We start from the raw sequence: 21,893 nt of genomic DNA, 5'->3' as shown, positions 1-21,893 counted from the left end.
AAACGTCCTTATGCCCTAAGTTCTCAATTGTGATTTATTGTTCATGATTTTTAATAATTCTTAATTTTGTTTTGTGTGTTGTGTTTTTTATTTGTGTATATACGTGTTATTTCAATTGATGTTTTCTGATTTTCACTTCCAAAACAAACTTTAAATTACGGTTATTTGTCATTAAACTATACATGAATGCGAAATATTTTATGTACGAAAGTTGTAGATATTATAAAAGAAATTCTAAATTGCCATTTGAAAAAAAATCAAAATATAAAACACTTTTATAATATAGTCTGTGAAAGTTCAAAAATAAAAAATGCCATTGACTTCATTCACTTGTTTATTTGTTACTCACTAAGTAAGATGAAACTATTTTTGCATTGACAGCAAGAATAGATGATGTCGAGAGTCAATTAAACCGTAAGTAGGCAATAACAATACATTTGCAAAAATGAGTCTGTGTATTTCTTTTCGTTTTGAGTTAAAAGCAATTTTTTTTTCATTAACTTGCTGTTGTGAAATTGAAAAACATTGTAAAAAATATGGTAGGTATGTTATTATTAGTTTTAAAAACATTGTGTTTGATAGTCAGCACTAACATATCTAAAACTAGTCTGGACGATTGCACTTTATTTTTCGATGACGATGTTTTTTATTGTATGTTTAAATGCAAATTCAACAATTTTTTTATTTTTTCTAGAAAACACCGTGACTAAAAAAGGTACATTTTTATTAAATTATCAAATCCGTTAGATATTCTCCTTCTCTCTCTCTCTAGAGAGAGAGAAAGAAAGAGAGAGAGAGAGAAAGAGAGAGAGAGAGAGCTTATTAGTTACATTAGCCAAATGATTCTAGATAAAGTGTTTAATGAATAATAGTTTACAAAGATGATACATCAGAAGTTGGTTATTTTAAAGCTTATTGTATTCAGTCATCTATACCTAAATCTGTCAGATCAAAATAATTTAAATATGTTTTATATGTTTGGATTTTTTTTTTATTTATAAATGTACTCTCTAAAGAATTGATTTGATAAATACATTTCACGTGATGAATGTTTAATAATGGTAGGAGGTAATGACTGCTTCATATACTTGTTTAAGCTCGTCTGGACAAAGTGGAGGATCAACAAAACTCAGTGACACAAGAATTTAGAGGTATTTATAGAAATAAACTAGCAAAAATATTTTGTTAAATAATCCAATAATAAATTAATGTTTGAACATTATTAATCTGTTTGAAGGTGCATTGTCACAACGTTGTTTAAAAAATTCGAAAGTGCGTTAATATGGTTAAATCTATCTTGTATGTTTAATTATTTAATCTTCTTCAATGTGTTATTGTTGCAGAGCGTTTCGAGGAGTTTGAAACTAGCATTCTATCCATCCTGCAGGGTAAGTTTTTTATAGCGATGCCTGTTTATTGATACTGATTTACAGACAAACTGAAATGTTGATTGAGAAGAAAGACATGTTTAAATTGCAAATTGACACATTCAAAATAGAGATGCATTTTAGATAACAGAAATTTAATAGTAACAATTGACAAAATGTATACATTTTTCAACTTTTTAGGTAAATCATTCACAGTGGAAAAAATATGAAGGGAGACAATATATATACATTTTTGTCACCTTCATTTTATTGAACGAAGCTGAGCCTAACTATTTCTACCATGCGTTCTTAATGATATCCCTAGCATTTAAGTTTTCCACTGGTTCAATTTTTTACCATCCAAAACTGTTTAATTGCTAAATGTATCAAACAATATCCCTTTTATAGCTGATTTCTACTTAGATATACTCGAAATTTTAAAACATCATTTTTTATCTCTGTTCTCAAAATGTTACATTCATTTTTCTAACGACAACAAGTTGAAACCTTGAATGATTACTTTAGATAAACCTGATTTTATGTGTGTTTTAATTTAATAAATCAGGTAGATTTACTGGAATGGAGCAGAAATTGGAAGGTATGTATATCTGTCGTTTTAACTGCATGTCTATAAATGAATAACATGATAGTTTTATGACCGGTCGGCAGAGGAAGCTTACTCCTCCATAACTCCTGATCCTACCTCTATTTTCTGAGAGGTCCGTGTTCGCTCTGCTCCTGTTTTGTAATTTACATTTGGACTTTTGATTTTGAACACTGTTTGTGTTCACTACATGCCATTTATTTTTATATTAAAATGTGCTCTTTCAAACTTCCGACAAAGAACCACAATATGGGTGCCCACATTCTTATTTTAATTTAAATATGAGGAAAATTTGAAACGATTAAGAAAAAACGGTGAAACGGTTGCATGAGCGTTGTAAATATTTAAATAATTCTAAATAAAAACGTAAAAATCAAATCAATTTTTTTTTATATGAATATAATTGATAATTGTGAAATACTGTTATATCAAAACACAATTTCACTGTGAAGTATATTATGCAACCACTCCATCCTTTACCTTAACAATAAATATTTTAGAAATATACATCGTTTTACAAAATAATGAGGTCCTTTAGTAGTCGAATTAACAGTCCAAATATTGGAGTTTACTTTAATAGTATTTTAGTTAAACCATTACCTAAGGAAAAAAATTCCCGCGGCCCTTTTAACAATGTTTCATTAGTCTGGATAAGTCAAAACTGCACTTGTTTTTTCGTACAATTTAAATAGGCAATGTGCTATTTAAAAAAATGTGTTTGTCGTCTGTTTACTATAGCTTTTGCGAGATTCTCATTTTATAGAGATACATAATATATTTAGATGCATTTGATATAGACATATAGCTTACATCATAAATATGTATTTGTCTATAATATATATTGTTCATATTGACATTTTCTGTATATATTGCACAAAAGGTTGTGAGAGCACAAGCTATTAAAATGACGCAGCCACAATTTTACCGCGAAACCAATCTATTGGTTACAATCCGTGACGTTGACTTTGGTGTCTATTGATGAAGATGCATATGATATTCAGAATTTAATGTAATTAAATAACTAATATATGCTATCTTTTAATTTAGGACGATTATCTGCATTGAACAATAATATAGAGGGTATGTATTTTGAACAAATATCTCGCCGACAAGTATTAAACATTAAAGTTATATGTATAATTATTTTTTCTAATAAATGACGTAATGTATCTGATGACATAGCACTATAACAACCCGTACGTTGTGTTGCTGATGGTTGCGATTAATATATATATTCAAAACATAAATTAATTCCCCTTTATAAATAGTTTAGCTCATAGTATTATTAACTGCTTTTATTTATTTTTTACAAAGAGAATAAATTTTGAAGTGCAAATGATTACTTTGAATGAACTTCAGTTTTTTTGTGTTTTATCTTTATAATTTAGGCAGATTAATTGGAATGGAGCAGAAAATTGAAGGTATGTTTGATGTCAATTTAACTGAATGTCAAAAAATGATACAAAAGATGAATTATAGTTTTAATTCTTTTGATAATAAAATGTTTATACTCAAAATTAAATAAAACAACAGGGGCACCTATATTTATATTTCTCATTTTTATTTAGATTCAGTAGAGCGCAATGAATAAAAAAAAAACTTGGTTACTTACTGAATCAATATCAAAGAAAAAATGGTTCTATAATCAAAGTTACATGTAATTAATCCTAGACTTCTGGGTGTTGTTTATATTCTTGCAATGATATTTATGGGTTACATGATTAAATAGTACGAGGAATGTTAAAATTGGTATAGACCAAAAATATATAGTGTATATGATAATGGCTTAAGATATTAACAATGCAAATTACAGACATGGTTTATCATTAAATGTAAAATAAGTTTACAAAAATTGAAATGAAACAGCATCAATCTTTACAGTTAGTTTATGGAATTTCTGAATTTAAATGGAGAGACTACTTGTTTAATGATTTCGCAAAATTACAATTAATAATTATTGAACTATATCTAAACAGACCTTTGCTATCTCTTTGCAATTTACTCTATTAAAATATTCATATAGTTTTTGTTTCTAATAGAATTCAACGAATATATTTTCCATAAAAACATTTTTTTTAATAATAGTTATTCTCCATTTTTTTAAAAGTAAGTTTAATTTCATGCTTTAAAAACATGGAAGATTTGACTATGGTTATGATCTGTTAAGTACATTAGAGCATCGTTGAAATAAAAACACCCTTTCTGTTTATTTGAAAAAAAAAACCATACATCAAAATAAGATGTGCACAACAAAAAATGAATAACTTAAGGATAACGTTTACTCAGGGTTTGAGATTTGAAAAATATATTTTTACAAAGTTCAATATCTGAAGTCCAAAGTTGGTTTAAAAACAAAAAATAACAACGTTATTAACAAATATCGATATTGATATCAATGGTTTGTTTATTTGAGGAAGATATGCTCCGACAAAGGTAGATTAAAATTGAAAAAGAGGAAATTCGGACTAATTTTTTCATTTTCTTATTCTCTTAAAAACTTTCTGTTGCAGTGTAATTGCAAAGGTTAAGTTTCTATGTGTTTGTTCATATCATTTTACATATTTTATGGTTGTATTTACTCGTCTATAAATTCATATCACTGGCTGGCACGCGATGGGAAAAATCTTTAAGATATATAAAATCGATTCAAGAGAAAATATCTCAAAAGTTTGATCATTGACCTTATATAATGTTAATGTCAAAATAATACGGACAATAAAAACAGCTTTAGGCAATCAATGGTTTGGGGCTCCCATTAGTTAGTTTTTTGTACTCTATCAAAAATGGGTTCAATTTTGTAAATTGATAGAGGATATTCGGACTAAATTAAATTTAAAATATGACCAAAAACGATTTATTCAAATATAAAATTAGTAAAGCTATTCATATTTTATCATTTCATAACCTACAAACTATTTTATTATTTTAAAAAAATTAAAAAATAAAGAAAGCCTTGAAAATGGTGGACAATTTTGACAAATTTTGAGAGAAAAAAACATAGAGAGGTCACTAGTAGAAAAAGTTGGTCATTGACATAGTTATTTGAAAGTGAAAAATAGCACCACAATAGTGGAGCTACAATGAACAATACTTAGTTTTTTGTTCCTATTAGTGGAATTTTTTTCGCCCCCGAGTAAACGTAATCCTTAACAACTGTGCGTGCCAGTAGTGTTCTGTTCGTTGCTGAAATAAGAAAATCCGATTGATAATATAATTCTCGTTTTTAAGTTAAAATAACCAGTATCAATGTTTTGTTTTCCAGTATCCTTAAATTTCACAACGCTTATGGAAGCGATAGTACTTGAGCATTGATTTACTATATGTATACTATATGTATATGGGTGCAATAAAATGTTGTCGTAAAGTATAAATACATTGTTACATATCTCTTCATAGTTTAAATCTGAGTTCAGTTATATATCCTTAATTTACGGCGGATACATGCACGGGTATCTGCGTTAGAGGAAAATATAAAGGGTATGTATTTCGAACAGTCAAAAGAGTGATAAACACATACAACATATGTTTAATGACCTTTTTGCTTATTAATGATGCAATGTATCTGATGGCATTATTGATATTCATAGCACTCTATATCTAACTCTTACTTTTAGTTCCTTATCTTCACAAGTGATGGCTATATTTAGAAAAAAAATTTTAAACGTGAAATAATTAATTTGTATTTAGTTCATTGTTGAGTTTGTTTTATCTTTATAAACCAGGCACATTATCTAGAATGGGAGAGAAAATGGAAGGTATGTATTAATGTCAATTTTACTGCGTGTCAAAAGAGTGATATCAAGGATTGAATAGAATTAAAACTTTTGCATCCAAAAAAAGTGATACCAAAAAGATTGAATTGTTTTTTCTCTTTGTTAAAATACGTAAAATCCAATACCCGTTAAAGAGCCACGATGAATATCCACATGCATATTTCCAACTTTGATTAATTAAGGAGCGTTGTTAGAAAATTTCGCGGACAAGTTTGATTGTAAGCGGACTATTCGCATGATACCAGCGTAACTTTTCGTATTTAATCTTGGCGTTTTTTTCGTAAGAAATATGTAAAGATTAGTTTATTTTAAATGGACCTTAAAAATATACAGATTAATTATTTGATAAAATATGTTTTACGGAGCATGTCAATTTTTAATTGTTTTATTTTTTTGTACGCAGTATTTCTTATTAAGAAAATGTACACTTTAAGCGCATAAAAAACCGATATTTCTAATGAGATCATTGTTAGTTCTGAAGGTCATTTGGTGAAAGTTTCTATTAAATTGAAGAATTTCTGACCGTTTTATCGCCAAATATGGACGACCAACGCTAGAGAAAAGGGTAAAAACGTTCAGGTTCATGGATACCTTGGAGCACTGGGTCGTCATTCAATTTTGTGTACACGAGGAAAAATCTCCAATGGGGATCAAAAGGTTTTTAGATGCTGCTATTATTATAGGACAAAGGTTTACAAATGGAACCACAATTGGCATTAAAGGTTTAAAATTGAAGATACTGATATATTGAGATCTTTCACCACCCCGATCCCCCATACAAACTGCGTGGACAGAGATTTTCGGACCTAAATGATCTACGATATTACACAAAAGACATTGTTCAAAAACTAACAAACAATTGTTTGAACAGGCATTTTATAAATGGGTTAATGGCATGAAAAGTGTGTGAACTAAAAGGTGCTTTTTTTTTAAAAAACAAAGTGACAGGTTTAAATTGCCTTTTAGTAGTTTGACATCACCTGACATCGTGGAAATATGACTTGGTGCTCCGTAAATCCAATTCTTGCAAAATAAATCTCACTGTATCTTTTGATAACAACTTCAAAACCATATGATTTTTTGCAAACTTATTTCAATTGGTAGTCGTTTAATTAAACATACGTCATCCTACAAAGTATACAGTACTTTTGCCGTAAATCCCTTTGTCCGCGAATTTTTCTAACAACCCTCGTACCATCAGTAAAGTGGTGTTAAAATTGGTACTTAGTGTGTAAAAGCCCAAAATATTCAAGGGTTGTAAGGACATTATTAAGACAACACAAACATTTCCTTTTCTAAGCAACGAATGTTGGTGAAATTGGCATCAACATTGAAAAAACTCCATAAATTAAACAAAGCAATTAAAAAAAAAATTAATATAGGCTTTAACATGGAAGAAACCCCAGCAAAAAATTATACAATGTAATATCAAAAAATATTTCATATTTTGTTATGACGGTAGATAAATCTGGCTGTGGTCGTTATACCCGGCGCATACATAAACTACAGTTTATGATAAAATAAATCAAATAATATAGGCTACTTTTGCGATTTATTGTAAGTAACTTTTGTTCAAGGTCCACTAGTGTTTGAGTTGAAATATGTACATAGTACAAATCAATTTACCAAGCAATAAAAATCGGACAAAGACAGTACATTAAATTTTGTTGTCAAAGCGGCGCTGTGAATATACATCAATCTGGTAGAAATCTTGGAAGAAGTATAATTCAGGTTACGCAACTGCTTTAACAAAAACTAAGTGATGGAAAGGAATAAATAGTTGCAGTTGATCGTCTCATTTCAATGATTTTTTAACTCTGATTAAGACAAAGGGATTGCAATTTTTTCACACAAAAATAATAATAGAGACAATAGATCTTGAAATAAAAACAAAAGATGGGAAATGAAAATTAATTCAAACTACCATTTGTTTTTAAGGTATCAAAAACATATGAAAAGTGTTAAGGTGAAGTTGCGATAAGTTTGCGGTTGCTCCTGGTCACTGTATGAAGGCAAGTTGGTCAGCTTACCAAGAATGATCTAATCTGGGCTTGGACTAGAAATGTTATACATTGACAAACTCTTTCCTGATTTTCGTTTTGATGAAATTTCAAGGGAGTATCTTTTTCACCGGGGAATAAGAGTTAATGTCTCAATAATTTCCGAACAACCCTCTATGCTATTATAAAAGTAACTTTGCTTTGCGTCTTTTTTGATCTGATAATCCTCACCCGGCGACTTCAAATTACTGTCATAATGATCAATTTATTACATAATATTGCCCATTTTAAAGTTTTAATTACAACTTTATCTTTTTTAAATCAATTAGGTACCGGGAACGTTCGCTCCATCTACCTGTATGCTGTAACTATAGAAATCCTATTTCTTTATCTTCGTGTAATATGTTTTGAAAATAAATGAAAAGAGTAATAAAGGCGTTATATAAACCAGGCCAAAATAGGAGATAAGCTATATACTTTTGATATAAAATACTTTTAGCTTACACAATTTACTCATAATCAACAAACTATCCTTGAAGTAGGTCATGCAGCTTATTAATTGACAATGTCTTAAGACATGATATTATTGTTTAATTACATGCGGTTTTACATGCATTTTATTTAATTTTTAACTCACCTTAGCTGAAAGTTCAAATGAGCTTTCCTGATCACTTTTTGTTCGGCGTCCGTCCGTCCGTCCGTCCGTCCGTCCGTCTGTCTGTCCGTCCATCCTTCTTAAAGGTAAAGTGGATTCAAATTTGTTAAAATAAAGGGTCACACCCTCTCTCTAGGGGAGATAATTAAAAATCATTGAAAATTTGTTAGTATTTTCTAAAATCTTCTTATCAAAAACCATTAGGACAGAAAAGCTAAACCTTGTGTGGAAGTATCCTCAGGCAGTTTAAGTTCAAGTTTGTTCGTAACATGATCCCTGGGGGTAGGAAGGAGTCACAATGAGGGTCGGATTTTTACATATACAGAGTAAATCTTTAAAAAATTTCTTTGAAACTGATTAGCAAGAAATGCTGTAACTTGTGTGGAAGCATCCTCAGGTAGTGTAAGTGTAAGTCTCTTTAAATCATAATCCTCAAGGGAAGGTTTGGGCACAATGGGGATCATAATTTTACAAGAAATATATAGAGTAAATCTTTAAAAATCTTCTTCTCTGAAACATCGGCTAGAAAAGCTGTAACTTGCATGGAAGCATCCTCAGCTAGTGTAAATTAAAGTTTATTCAAATTATGATCCCCAAAGGTAAGGTTGGGCCACAATGGGGTCAAATTTTTACCTAGGAGTATATAGAGTAAATCTTTTAAATTGTTCTTCCCTGATTAGCCAGAAAAGCTGCGACTTGTGAGGAATTATCCTTAGGTTGTGTAGACTGAAATTTGTTAAAATCATGATTTCAAGGGGTAGGGTTGGGCTACAATGGGAGTCGAATTTTACTTACATATATAAAAAGATCTCTAAAAATCTTCTCAAAAACTGATCAGCCAGAAAAGTTGAAAATTGTGTGAAAGCATCCCCGGTTCGGGTATATTTCAGTTTGATAAAATCATGATCCCCAGGGGTAGGATGGGATCACAGAGGGAGGGGGACATTTTTCACAATTGAATGTATAGAGGGAATTTTTAAAAAATCTTTTTCTGAGAAACCGATGGGCCAGAAAAGCTGCAACTTGTGTGGAAGCATCCTGAGAAGGGCAGATTCAAGTTTGTTCAAATCATGATACCCGAGGGTATGGTGGATTGGAACATAAGACAATGCAGGCTTTTTTAGCTCACCTGAACCGAAGGTTCAAATAAGCTTTTCTGATCACCTGTTCTCCGTCGTCCGTCCGTCCATCCGTCTGTTCGTCCGTCTGTAAACTTTTCACATTTTTGACTTCTTCTCTAAAACCACTGAGCCGAATTTAACCAAACTTGGTACAAAGCATCCTTATGGAAAGGGGATTCTAAATTGTTAAAATAAAGGGCACAACCTTTTTTTTAAAAAGGAAATAATTGCGAAACTGCGAAAATTGGGTGGGTGTCTTAAAAAAATCTTCTCCTTAAGAACCACTGCACAAGATAATGCTACAGTTTGTGAGATTACTATGCAATCATTCTAAGATAGTGCAGATTCTAAATTGTTTAAATAATTTTTTATAAAAAGAAGTATTCAAAAAAAAAAAAGAAGAAAAAAGAAATGTCCATGATAAGTTTATCATAGTTCTCGAAATACATGTGTGTGTGTTTATCGACTATTTTTTACAATTACTCACATATCGGGATCCAAGTGATTGGGATCAAAGATCATAAATTCAAACAACTTCAGAAAGGTGTGGATCTTAGTTTTTACGAAGTTTTGATTCACAAACACACAGTTAGGAAAGATAAAGGAACAAAAGATAAAAAATGGTTATGAAAAAAGGAGGAATCATTGATAGACTTTATTAACTATATATAGACTTTCCATGTTTATTTTAGCTCAGTCTATAAGACAGATGTTCAATGAGAATGTAAATTCTAACATGCCTAATGTCCTCATCACACCTGCAATATTTTTATTTGATGAATAGATAAAGAAGCTTTTAATGATTGAAATACAAAACAGATGCCAATATCATCTTTTAATTATTTAACGAATATTTTGCAATTTTTTCAGTGAAATGGGATTTTTTTTTTACTGCAAATGGGTATTTTAGAGCTTAAAAATCAGTCTCATTTGATGTGTAAAATAATTATGAATAAAAACATGCCAAAGATAAAGTTGTTTCTTCTTTTTATGTATTGTTTAATATATGGCAAAATCTTGAAAGATATAAGTTTTAAAATATTTATTCAGAGTTCACTTCATAATAAACACTTTCGAAATAAAATGATACAAGGACTATTGTTCAGGTGAGCGATTTGTGGCCCATGGGCCTCTTGTTTTATTATACAGGATCTATTATACGTCAGCGTTAAGATATTTTGTATATGAATCCATTAAGCTGAAGTTGTTATGTCTGTTAAAATGTGTTGCTCAGGTGAACAATGTGGCACATGGGCCTCTTATTTTTGATGTATTCACACAGAATATTAATTTTGAAATTCAATGTTTAAAATTTATGACGAACATGCTTTAGGCAAAAGAAATTCATGGCGAACGGTAATAAAGGCGAACGATGTCAAGGGAAACGATTTTGGGGCAAACGAACATACATTTAATCAATTATATGACATTAATTGTTCATCATTATTCATCAGTTATTTTTAAATGATTTTTTTTACATAGCGATAAAATACAGACGGTATTTATTCTGTTCTAAGTCATCAGTTTCATTAAAAGTGATATGGATTTAGATAAAAATCGGACCACACTATACAGTCTCGGGCAACAGTTGATCTGTCGGACCGGCTCGCAAACTGTTGCCCAAGGCCAAACAGTTGATTTGTCGGACCCACTCGCAAACTGTTGCCCAAGGCCAAACAGTTGATCTGTCGGTCCGGCTCGCAAACTATTGCCCAAGGCCTTCGGTTTCGGGCAACAGTTTGCGAGCCGGTCCGACAGATCAACTGTTGCCCGAGACACAGTCAACAACTGTTTTGTTATACCCCTTCTAATTAATAACACGTTTTCGCGGAATGTGACGTCATCATTCAACAATCTTTTTTAAACAGTCATTTTTAACAGCTTCAATTTAACAGTTCCTGTCTAACAGGCAAAATGCTGGACTTTTTTCGTATAGAGTTATATAGTACTTGTTTTACAGGGGTATAACAATCTGTCATTTTAACAGTATCCAAAAAGAAAAAAAAATGATAGATAATTAATAATATATAGTATACACTAAATACTTTACTTTAACAATTAATCTCCCAAATAAGTATTTCGTTTGTCGAATTAATATACACTCCAATAGTTAATTAACATATATTGATCGCCCCTTAAAATTTACTTCCCTTTTATTTTTGTTGAGCCAACACCCAGATATTGTATAATTTCAATGTTCCCTCAGTGTGACACCCTGCTAAAACTGCACTTTTTTTTACATGTTATATAAACTTTTTTTTGTCGATGTATGTTTGCTGTCTTTTGCTATTGTCTAGAGTTTTTCTCCTTACACAAATACTACCTCTCAATTAAAAGAAACCTATGGCTTCTTTATCCTTGTTAATAAAATTGTGTTTTCTTAACGTTGATATCATTTATGTTTAAAGATGTCTCAAATGCAAGAAAAGTCATAAAAATCTAGTGTTAAATTTCAAACATTGTATATAAGAGTATGGAATGAAAACTATAAATGTAAATTGTTTTTTGGTGTATTTCACAGACTGTATCAGGGTATCAAATTATACTTTAAATACAGTTTTTTTACATTTAGAAAAAATCTCGAAGATAGAAAAGAAAGTTCAACGTAAGTACAAAATTAGAATTACACATAAAGAGATAGATTTGCATTTTTCGAGCACCATCTCCGCACCGCGGAACTTAGCAAACTGGCCACGCTACACGCTCTTTAAGATTTAGGTGGAATACAGTTAAACGGCAATCTGAGTGGATCGTGTATTATATAAATAATACGCGAGGCGTCGGTTGACAATGGTTTTCGAGGGGTGTCAATTTCAACTGTTATCCTCCCAAACAGGCACTATTTATTTTGTTATACTGAATGTCTTAATTTTTAAGAAAATTTTACTGCTTTTATATAGGAATAACATGAATTCTACAGGAAACCGTACGCACATAATTTTCGCGCATGTAACATTTTTTAAGTGCGTTGCTAACGCTGAGGGTAATAGAAAATATTATTAACTGAGTCCTAACCAATCAGATTTCAGTATTTAACATGAAAGTATAACAAATATATATATATATATATATATATATATATATATATATATATATATATATATATATATATATATATATATATATATATATTTATATATATATATATATAATTTGTTATATTCAGTAGTTTATTCTCACTATATAACCCTATATAGACGAATGGAATAGTCAATAATTGTAATATTAGCTCGTCCGAAAAAGTATTGACCGGTCAATATTTTTTTGATATTGACCGGCTAGGATTAATATCTAGAGAACATTCCTTCTATTTCAAATGAACGCCTTTGATTAGTTGATTCGTAAACGATGACGTAAATAACTCTTCGCGACTCCAAAACAAGGTGACTTCATAATAGACAGTCAGTCAAGGCAAGTAAACAGCAGACGCGCAATGCGACGGTTTGCTATTACAACGGATATAAGGATTTGCGAATTACTGTGAAGTAAAATCAGGTAGAACATCTGTATATTAATTCTGTCGGTCGGCGGAATATCACCAGTGACCGTTTTATGCTGAAAATGTTCTGGAAATGAACTTTGCACAGAATTGAATTGGTGAATTCTTTGTTGAGCCGAGAAAATTACGGCGATCTGTTTTTAATTACTTTCTTAATTTTGGTTTGTTTCTTCATATACCAAAACAAATGTTGACTGTGTTTTCGGGCAACATTGATTACATTAGCCCCCTTGGGACGAAAATATTGCGCTCCGCTTCGCGTCGGGCAATATTTCGTCCCTCGAGGGCTAATATATTAAATGTTGCCCTCAACCCCAGTCAATATATATATATATATATATATATATATATATATATATATATATATATATATATATATATATATATATATATATATATATATATATATATATATATATATATGTATTAATGTTATATTTAAATGTTTTACAATACAATATAAACGTATTGTAAAACGCCTGAGGAAGAAATGAAAGCGATTACGTTTTGCAATTAGTGTTGTTATTTATTTTATTTTAATATATATTACCGGACACTGTGATTTTAAATATATATATATATATATATATATATATATATATATATATATATATATATATATATATATATATATATATATATATATATATATATATATATATATATATATATACTTCAATAAATAAAACAGAATGCGACAGTCCAAATTAAATAAATTGTTTCCTGTTAGCGCTTTCAGCCATATCGGCTCTTCAGACAGTTATACAAAATTAAAAACGTTGTTTGTAACGTTGTCAATGACGTTTTTTAACTGTTTGAAACACTATGACGCCACAATACGAAAATAGTCTGGCAAGTTACGTCAAACAGCAATGTTAAGCCAAAATATATGAATTATTGGTAAGAAAGTCTAGTAAGCACATTATTAGCAATAATAAAGAAGTATAAATGATTTGACTTAAAATATAGAAACAGTTCCTTTTTCAATATTGTAAAAGCATTACAGTCAAAACAGAATGATGTTCTCTTCTGTTCATACCAACAGGCATATGAGCATTTAATTTTTCTTTCACAGATTTTCGTTAAATTCTCTGTAAATTTCATTGTTGTACACTTTGGAATACCTATGACAGAATAATCATCAATAGTGTGTGCATTTGTGTAGAAATGCATTGCTACAGGGTCATTACTTTCTCTCCTTATCAGTCAATATAAGACATGTCTTTGATATAAAGCCATCCTTGTTTTCCCAACATAAGCATTTTTGTTAAACTTTTTACAAAACACACCATAAACAATATTACTTGACTTAAGGTATCCCACTCCTCAATGTTGTTGTATCAAGATTTTCTTGAGAAGTATATCATTGAAATCTGAAACAAAACATACTTAAAAAATACAAAGATAATGGGGGTATCCATCCCTCTGAGTTATGGCCTATTTAATTTGACCTTTTCGCACCTAAAATGCAATTTCATCCTGATTAGGATTTGTTGTCAGTATTTTTGATTAAGCAAACTTATTTCTTCAAATATTGTTTTTAATTATGCACAATGGTCAAACTGAATAGAGGTATTACGCAAAAAAGTGTACGAAGCTGCATACATTTTTTTGTGACCTTTTTGCACTTAATATAGACAAATAGACAACTTCTATAATAGTTACAATTTGATTTGAAATAAAAACCTTTTGAATATCAAGAATTTTATAAGATTAATCCAGTTTGTCTAGATATGTATTCAGTATCATTTTGACATAATATAACATGGGAGTCAGTGATGTCAAATTTTAGATAAAGGGCTTCAAAGGTAAAATTCTCGCAAAATTTGGCTTAAAAAAAGTCAGACATGTTCTATATATTTGCATGATTTTATGCTAAACGGCTATCACATTCTTAAGATTTGATTTTGTACATGTCACACAGAACCTATAAAATATGTTACAAACCTATCAAATGTTTAAAATGTGAATAATGAATAAAGTATAATAAAAAAGTATATTGAAAATTCATAAAATTGCTTGTTTCTGTCATTTTCGTCTAAAAAAGCTTCCGCACGAAAATTAGTTCCCCAAAAAACTTGTTTGTGTCTTGAATTCAAATGGATTTTCTTGATGAATGTTGTGTAATTATGAAATAATAATCTATCTGTTGTGATTAAATAAATAAAATCATATTCATTTCAAATATAATGATCATCTGCGCAATGAAATCAAAACATGAGGAGTGAGATACCTTAAAATTAATATGATTTTTAACATGATATGTCGTGCAGTCATAGTCTTGAAATCAGCTAAAACAAATTATATATTTACACATATTATATTACTCTTTTGCTCTGTCGTCTACTTACACTCATTTCACACACTCCTTGTATGTCCCTGTTATCGCATGTTGACCCCATTACAACACCTTTCATTCTTTATACACGTCCTCTAGCATCGTCTTTGTTACCCTCTCTGTAGGCCTATGCCATCCCTTGTCTGCCCTTGTCATCCCATGTGCATCTCCTTTTTTTTTGGTTATTGCTAAATGCATGTGTCAATAATTTAAAGTTTGAAGCCATAAATTAAATAAATCATATATTAAGAATTCCTGATTTTCATTATTATTTATACCATTATGTCCAAAATATCATAAAAATTGCCAAGATTAACTGCTGAATATTCATAGAAATGTTTTTTTATCGATGTACCTAAAGCTTTATTTTGTACCTATATTAAGTTTTATGCACGCCTTTTTAGAGTAAAAGAACTCATGTCTTAAACAGCGTACAGTGGAACGTTTTATGTACACAGGAAATGTAATACTCTTTCACTGCAATTCTTTTGAATACTGTTTCACTTATAACTATTTAATTCGCGATTAATTGCTTAACATCCTATTTTTGCGATCGTATCGGCTGAAAGTTTAAAAAACATACTAATAATCAAAATTTGAACCTTCCGTTAAAACCAAACATTAAAAAAGTTTATTAACAAAAAAGTAACTCCATAAAACTTGCTAAAATTTGTTAAATACGGTACATCATTTAGTGCATCTGCATTAAAGATTTAAATATTTTAAATATATTTATATTTTTCATATACAAGTCAATAATACAACAATACTCGAATCAAATTGTTTGCCCCTAGAAACATTCCTTTATGAAAGAAAAGGCCTGGTAAATTCAATTTCCTCCTTAAAAGTAACCATAATTGTTATGCACATAGAATTCAAATATATACTGATATGCACATTAAACAAACACAAATTACTTGAAACGATATTCAATTTGTGCACAGAAGCAAAAATGAAATTGTTAATATGTAAAGGTAGATTACCGTTACCACATAAAACTAAACTAGTATCAGTATTGACTAAATCTAGCATAAATAATTGGTAAAACGAGTTGTTTCTAGCTCTAGAATAATTTTTATAAGAAAACCAAAATGAAACATATCTTCTGTTTTTCCACATAAACACAGTGGATTATTTGATATCACGTTTATATAGATCATATTTTAATACATAGTTGTATCTCAGATTGGTGTGAATTTGGATAATGTTGGTAGAATGTACAGTGGAGCCTCAGTTATCCGGACGCCAGATATCCGGACGCTTCACTTTCCGGTCGATTTTTATTGGGAACGGAATTTTTACACAATAATTTGTCTCGTTTATCCGGAATTCCGCGTTCCGGATCCGGACGGTCAAATTTTACCACATAATACAGTTTTCCTTTAAATTTTACCTCATTTAACCGGACGGTCACATTGAAGTGTTCGGGGGCACAACAGTTTTTTATGCGCAAGTGCAAATTGGTGTAAAAACATCTGACACTGGTTGTTGGTTTTAAACAATGCCTTCGTCCGGTAATCGGGGTCACCTGTGTCACGCTATATACTCGCCCGAGGATATTGCGATAACCATGGATGCGACATGTTTAATTGTCGCCATTTAACTTATGAACTGTTATTGTTTGATTAAAATGTCATGAAAATTGTTTAATTTGTGTTTTAAAAAGTCATCTATTGATTGAATTAAAATTCTATTAATCGTAGTGTGATTAGATCGTTCGTACGCCTATTCATTTTAAAACGTATTTGATAATTTGAGTTCTGTTTACGATAGTTATTAAGACCGCTTGGGATGTTCAGGGTATCGACATTAATTTTATAGCGTGTGTAATAATAATTTATGCCAAACATGGCGTGGATGAGTGTTCACGCTACTTGTAAATATCGCTTGGGTGCAATTAACTCTATAGAAAGTTGGATACGTAAAATTAGCTTGGGTAAGTTCTGTCAATGAAAAAATAGCTTGGACAATTATCAATAAGGGAATATATACAGATTTTCACCCATTTTCAATCATCAAATGTTGAGCAGCTTCAAACATGTTAACACCACCGGCCAAGAGAGCGAGAGTTGCGATCACCGCTAGCTTGAAGAAAAAGATTTGTCAGCGTAAAGTGGAACACCGACTTTCTTCTCTTGGCTTTGTTATGCGAATGTAATTAAATTATCGGTTTAATACAGTAATTGTCATGTACATGGTCATGTGTTGCCTTGTAGAATGTAGTGCTTGGTTTCCTGTGGAAAAAACATACCTTAAATAATGTTTTTAACCATATTTTGTTTTGTTAATTTAAAAAAAACTACAAAACTTTTTTTGTAGTGCTTATGGCTATCAAAATAAAATATTTAATTGTATAATTAATTTATGAGTTATGTTTCCATAAATAATAAAGGTAAATATCACAATTCAGATATCCGGACGCTTCACCTATCCGGACGATTGGGCCTGGGGACAAAAGTGTCCGGATAAGTGAGGCTCCACAGTATCTCAGATTGGTGTGAATTTGGATAATGTTGGTAGAATGTATACCAAAAGAAAAATACTTAGGGGGTTTCGGAACATTAGGCATATGTTTACAGAGCAATTGGTTGAGTTGGCTGTTCTGTTACATTTAATGAATTTAACTGGTAAACAGCATTAATTACACATGATTTTTTTTTTATAAATCTAAACTACACTTACAAACATTAAACTGATCATTTTTTTCGTTTGTTATAGTGTAATAGGTTTTCAAGCTTGCTAAAAATAATATCAAATGAATACTCAGGTACAATTATCCCCATGACCGGGCTCTCGGATCAGTGATAAAACCAATTATATGTACAATAAAATATTTATATACAATATTTACAAATATACCAAATGTCAGCAACATAGAACGCGAGAAGGTCCATCGCCTTATGATTCAATCATCTTGTCTCTGCTACCCCAAACCATTGTCCACTGTGTCCACTAGTCACCTCCTGCTCCAGGTAATCCTCAAATTCCGGAAACTCTTCCGTACGTCCACCACGCGCTGTCCGTCACCATAGCCACTCTCATGCCAATGCATTAAATGAGACTAACCCCCCGGGAACCTTTAACAATAGAGTTTACATAAATATAATGTATTAATGACCCTAACCAGTCTCCGTGCAATACATTTAAACAAAGTGAATTCTCGACATTTAGAAATATTTTTAAACTGTAGCGAATGGCACAGGTAGCTACATTATACTATATATTAAATAACTAAACATAACACTACACTATAAGAATATAATGCACAAATATTGCGACATACACGTGACACTGTTAAACATACAACGCTAAGGTAACATTCACCTGGCAACTCTTGTCCGCTATTTATAGTAATAGTAAAATTATCCTGTCAGGAGGTTTAGTTACCAGGCAATTACTAAACTATACGTGGTCAGATCCGTGTGTAGAAATCGTGCGCTTTTCCCGAAACTGCAAACCCTTAACCTTATAAAGCCCTAACAACGCGGGTAGAATGACCCAGGTTGAGTCTTTACTGCTGACCAATACCAAAACTGAAAACATTAGGCTCCATACGGGATAAAAAAAAATAATTTCTATGAAAACACTGGGGCTAAGTACAGGATAAATCCACAACATAAAAAACAACTGATACTACTGCAATTACTATTTTTTTACGATTTGGTCGTGACAACCATCCCCATTTTAATTTTGAACATAGTTGTTATCTCTGCAATGTAGCGTCTAGTTTAAAAGGTTTCCATCCTGTTTCTGAATAAAGCACATCCTTTGAGCTAATAATTGGCAGCGCAGTAAAAATTCCATCAGTGCATAATTGAACCTTTTCAAGTTTGTCAGAATCATGCACAGAACAGCCATCCAGCACAATTAAGGCATTTTCAAGAGATGTTCTCTACCAATTTTATACTTAAGATTTTGTAAGAGTCCTAATATTTTGTATGTAGACTTTACATTGCAATCAATGTATTCAGACCAGCTGAGATTTTGTGATGATAAAAGTAATTTCCGGTGTTATTTATAGATTATAACTTAAATAAACGATAAACCAACGTTAAATCCGCTTTTTATGCCGTGCTTCGCGGATCTACAGAGGGGGTAGGGTCTGGACCCCTCCTGCGAAAAATTCAAACACGACCTATTAGTAATATTACAGAAAATATGCCCTCACCCACGGCCAACGCATACACATTTATTGCTTTAATCTAACTCAGCTCCACCTCCCTGGAAATATTTCCTTGCTCCACACATTAACCGCTACTCCCTATGAGATAAATAAACATTATGTTTATTAGTGCTCAATAAAGGCTGTAGTATCAACAAAGAAAATATCAAGATGTTCACATGGCAATATAAAAGATGTCATGCGCAGTGTGTTTTACTGCCGTGCTGGAAGAGGAGAATATATAATTATTTATAACTACCACATGTGTTTTTCATGGTTTATTAGTCTCCTACCGGTTTTCACCGGAGGGGACTATAACTTTCCTCTGCGTCCGTCAGTCTGTCTGACTGTCCGTCCGTCTATCCGTCCGCCTGTCTGTCCGACTTCAGTTTTCCACACTTTTTTCTTTATGCGTTTGAGGAATAATATTAACTTTGCTGAACAGCTTCAAAATGTCAAACTACATATCAAGTTACACTTTTGTAGCATCTGGTTGTCATATTGTCGAGAAAATTAATTTTTTTTATATTCCAATTGTTTAATGTTCGGGTTCGATATTCTGCATTGCATTGTTTTCACAATTTCCACAAACCGGTAGGGGACATGTATTGCTTATGCTAATTTAGTGATAGGGGGTTTAAGAACAAAAATGTATGAATGTTATAAGCAAACGATCTTTACCAGGGTTATTTACGCAACTCATCGTTTTAAGTTGTTCACGTGTTGAACATTGTGTTTTCGAAATGCAGAAAATGATTGATTAAAAACATAATCGTAGGTATTCAGCTAAAGGAAATTCATGTTGTGCTAAGTTTGACTATCATTATGATGTTGTAAATAAAGATATGTACAGTTATACGATAAGAAACGCAATATTATGAGACACTGGTATACATGTACATAAATTTTAAAAACGTTATCTCTCTTTGCAAAAACGCTTTATTTAAACATGCAAATACCATTAATATTCGTGCATTTGTTATTTTTGACTTACATAATTTAATTAATCCAATACAGATTATCATACTCATTTTTGTGTTAAGATCAATTCTATGTAAGAATCAAAATTCGGTGGCCACGCATACTCTCGGATTTTTTTCATACTATACAATTTGATACTTTGATGAGTAAAAAAGGTTAACAGAATTTATTTGTTGTAATGTGGTCCCGTTATCATGGTAACAGAGGGTAAAGATGTAAAAATGACATTTTAATACCTTTTTGAGAACATATTGTAAGTAATGTGCACAACTTAGAGCATTTAGGGTAGAATATATTATTAAACAAAATTGTCTTTTTGCAAGAAAAAGAAAAACATTTATGTAGAAACACATATATTTAATTTGTTTCCATGGTAGCTAAAGAGAAATTCAAAAATATGATTTCTTCATTTAATTTGAATTAAGAATGCAAATCTTGAACTTATTGGTATACACTATTGCGGTTGTGCAATTTTGAATTTATAAATAAAAATTGAGAACCGTTGCTATGGTAACAGACTAAAAAATAAGGCGTATTCTAATATTTTGAGGAATATTTGAATGGGTATTATTCGTATAAAAAGTAAAGATAACTTTTATCAATGGGTGAGAAAATATCAAGTATGTCCTGAACTGCTTAAAGCTGCTTAAAAAAACCCTGACATTTGCTAAAAAAATTTTGCCGTTGCTATGAACTTTTCTAAAAGTAAATTTTCTGTGTGATTTTCTACGAAACTTAAATTTCCTGATCAACAACACTTCTGTGTTATTTAAAAAAACCTTTCGGGGTATACAATAGAAATTTAGGCATATTTCTACAAGTTCCAACAAAAACAATTGCTGAACATTTTCAAATCAGGAATTACAGCATATCAAAATCATTTTCAATTTTTCAGGTTTTTCTGTTTCTTGGCCTTGTTGCCAAAGCAACGGGTGTCAATTTTTCATAAATAAAATGTATTCTGCATGGACATTGATAACGATATAAAAAATAATTGTTTACCATTTCAGCTTATAAAAAAACACAAAAGACGAATTTCAAAAATTTTAAACTGTTTTTATGGTAACATTTCAAAATTAGTGGTTTTTTCGTCAGTTTTCTTCTATAAAATAAGAATGGATAATAGAACATAGATTATTTAATGTCTTTGATGGTTAACATTAGTGGGCAAAACCTTCTAATATGGCTTTTAAGTAGATAAGTTTGGCTATTTTTCCATCTTTAGCCTCGGTTACCATGGCAACGGATACCCCCAGCCTCCTACCATTAGTGTATTTTTGCGTTTTAAACTTAGGTGTGTCCATGTATATATATAATAAAGAAATAAGTTAATATGCGTGGCCAGACCCTTTTTTTAAATTAATCATTGATTCTTACATGGAATTGATCTTAA

At 30.9% G+C, this 21,893-nt stretch overlaps 1 protein-coding gene across 1 annotated transcript in view; it reads left to right on the top strand.

Moving 5' to 3' along the window:
• The window catches only part of LOC128168553 (uncharacterized), a 29,906-nt gene that overhangs the window by 4,733 nt on the left and 3,280 nt on the right, over nt 1-21,893 (top strand). Inside the window, exons 4-11 of the mRNA XM_052834747.1 lie at nt 382-414; nt 695-715; nt 1,098-1,151; nt 1,344-1,388; nt 3,019-3,051; nt 3,360-3,392; nt 5,404-5,448; nt 12,093-12,125. Of these exons, the coding sequence (XP_052690707.1) occupies nt 382-414; nt 695-715; nt 1,098-1,151; nt 1,344-1,388; nt 3,019-3,051; nt 3,360-3,392; nt 5,404-5,448; nt 12,093-12,125 (297 nt within the window). The remainder of the gene's footprint in view (nt 1-381; nt 415-694; nt 716-1,097; nt 1,152-1,343; nt 1,389-3,018; nt 3,052-3,359; nt 3,393-5,403; nt 5,449-12,092; nt 12,126-21,893) is intronic.

This window comes from Crassostrea angulata, unplaced genomic scaffold, assembly GCF_025612915.1.
Source record: "Crassostrea angulata isolate pt1a10 unplaced genomic scaffold, ASM2561291v2 HiC_scaffold_3, whole genome shotgun sequence".
NCBI classification, from domain to species: domain Eukaryota; kingdom Metazoa; phylum Mollusca; class Bivalvia; order Ostreida; family Ostreidae; genus Magallana; species Magallana angulata.
Note: the sequence above shows the minus strand (reverse complement) of the source record. Positions and strands in the feature narration are given on the sequence as shown.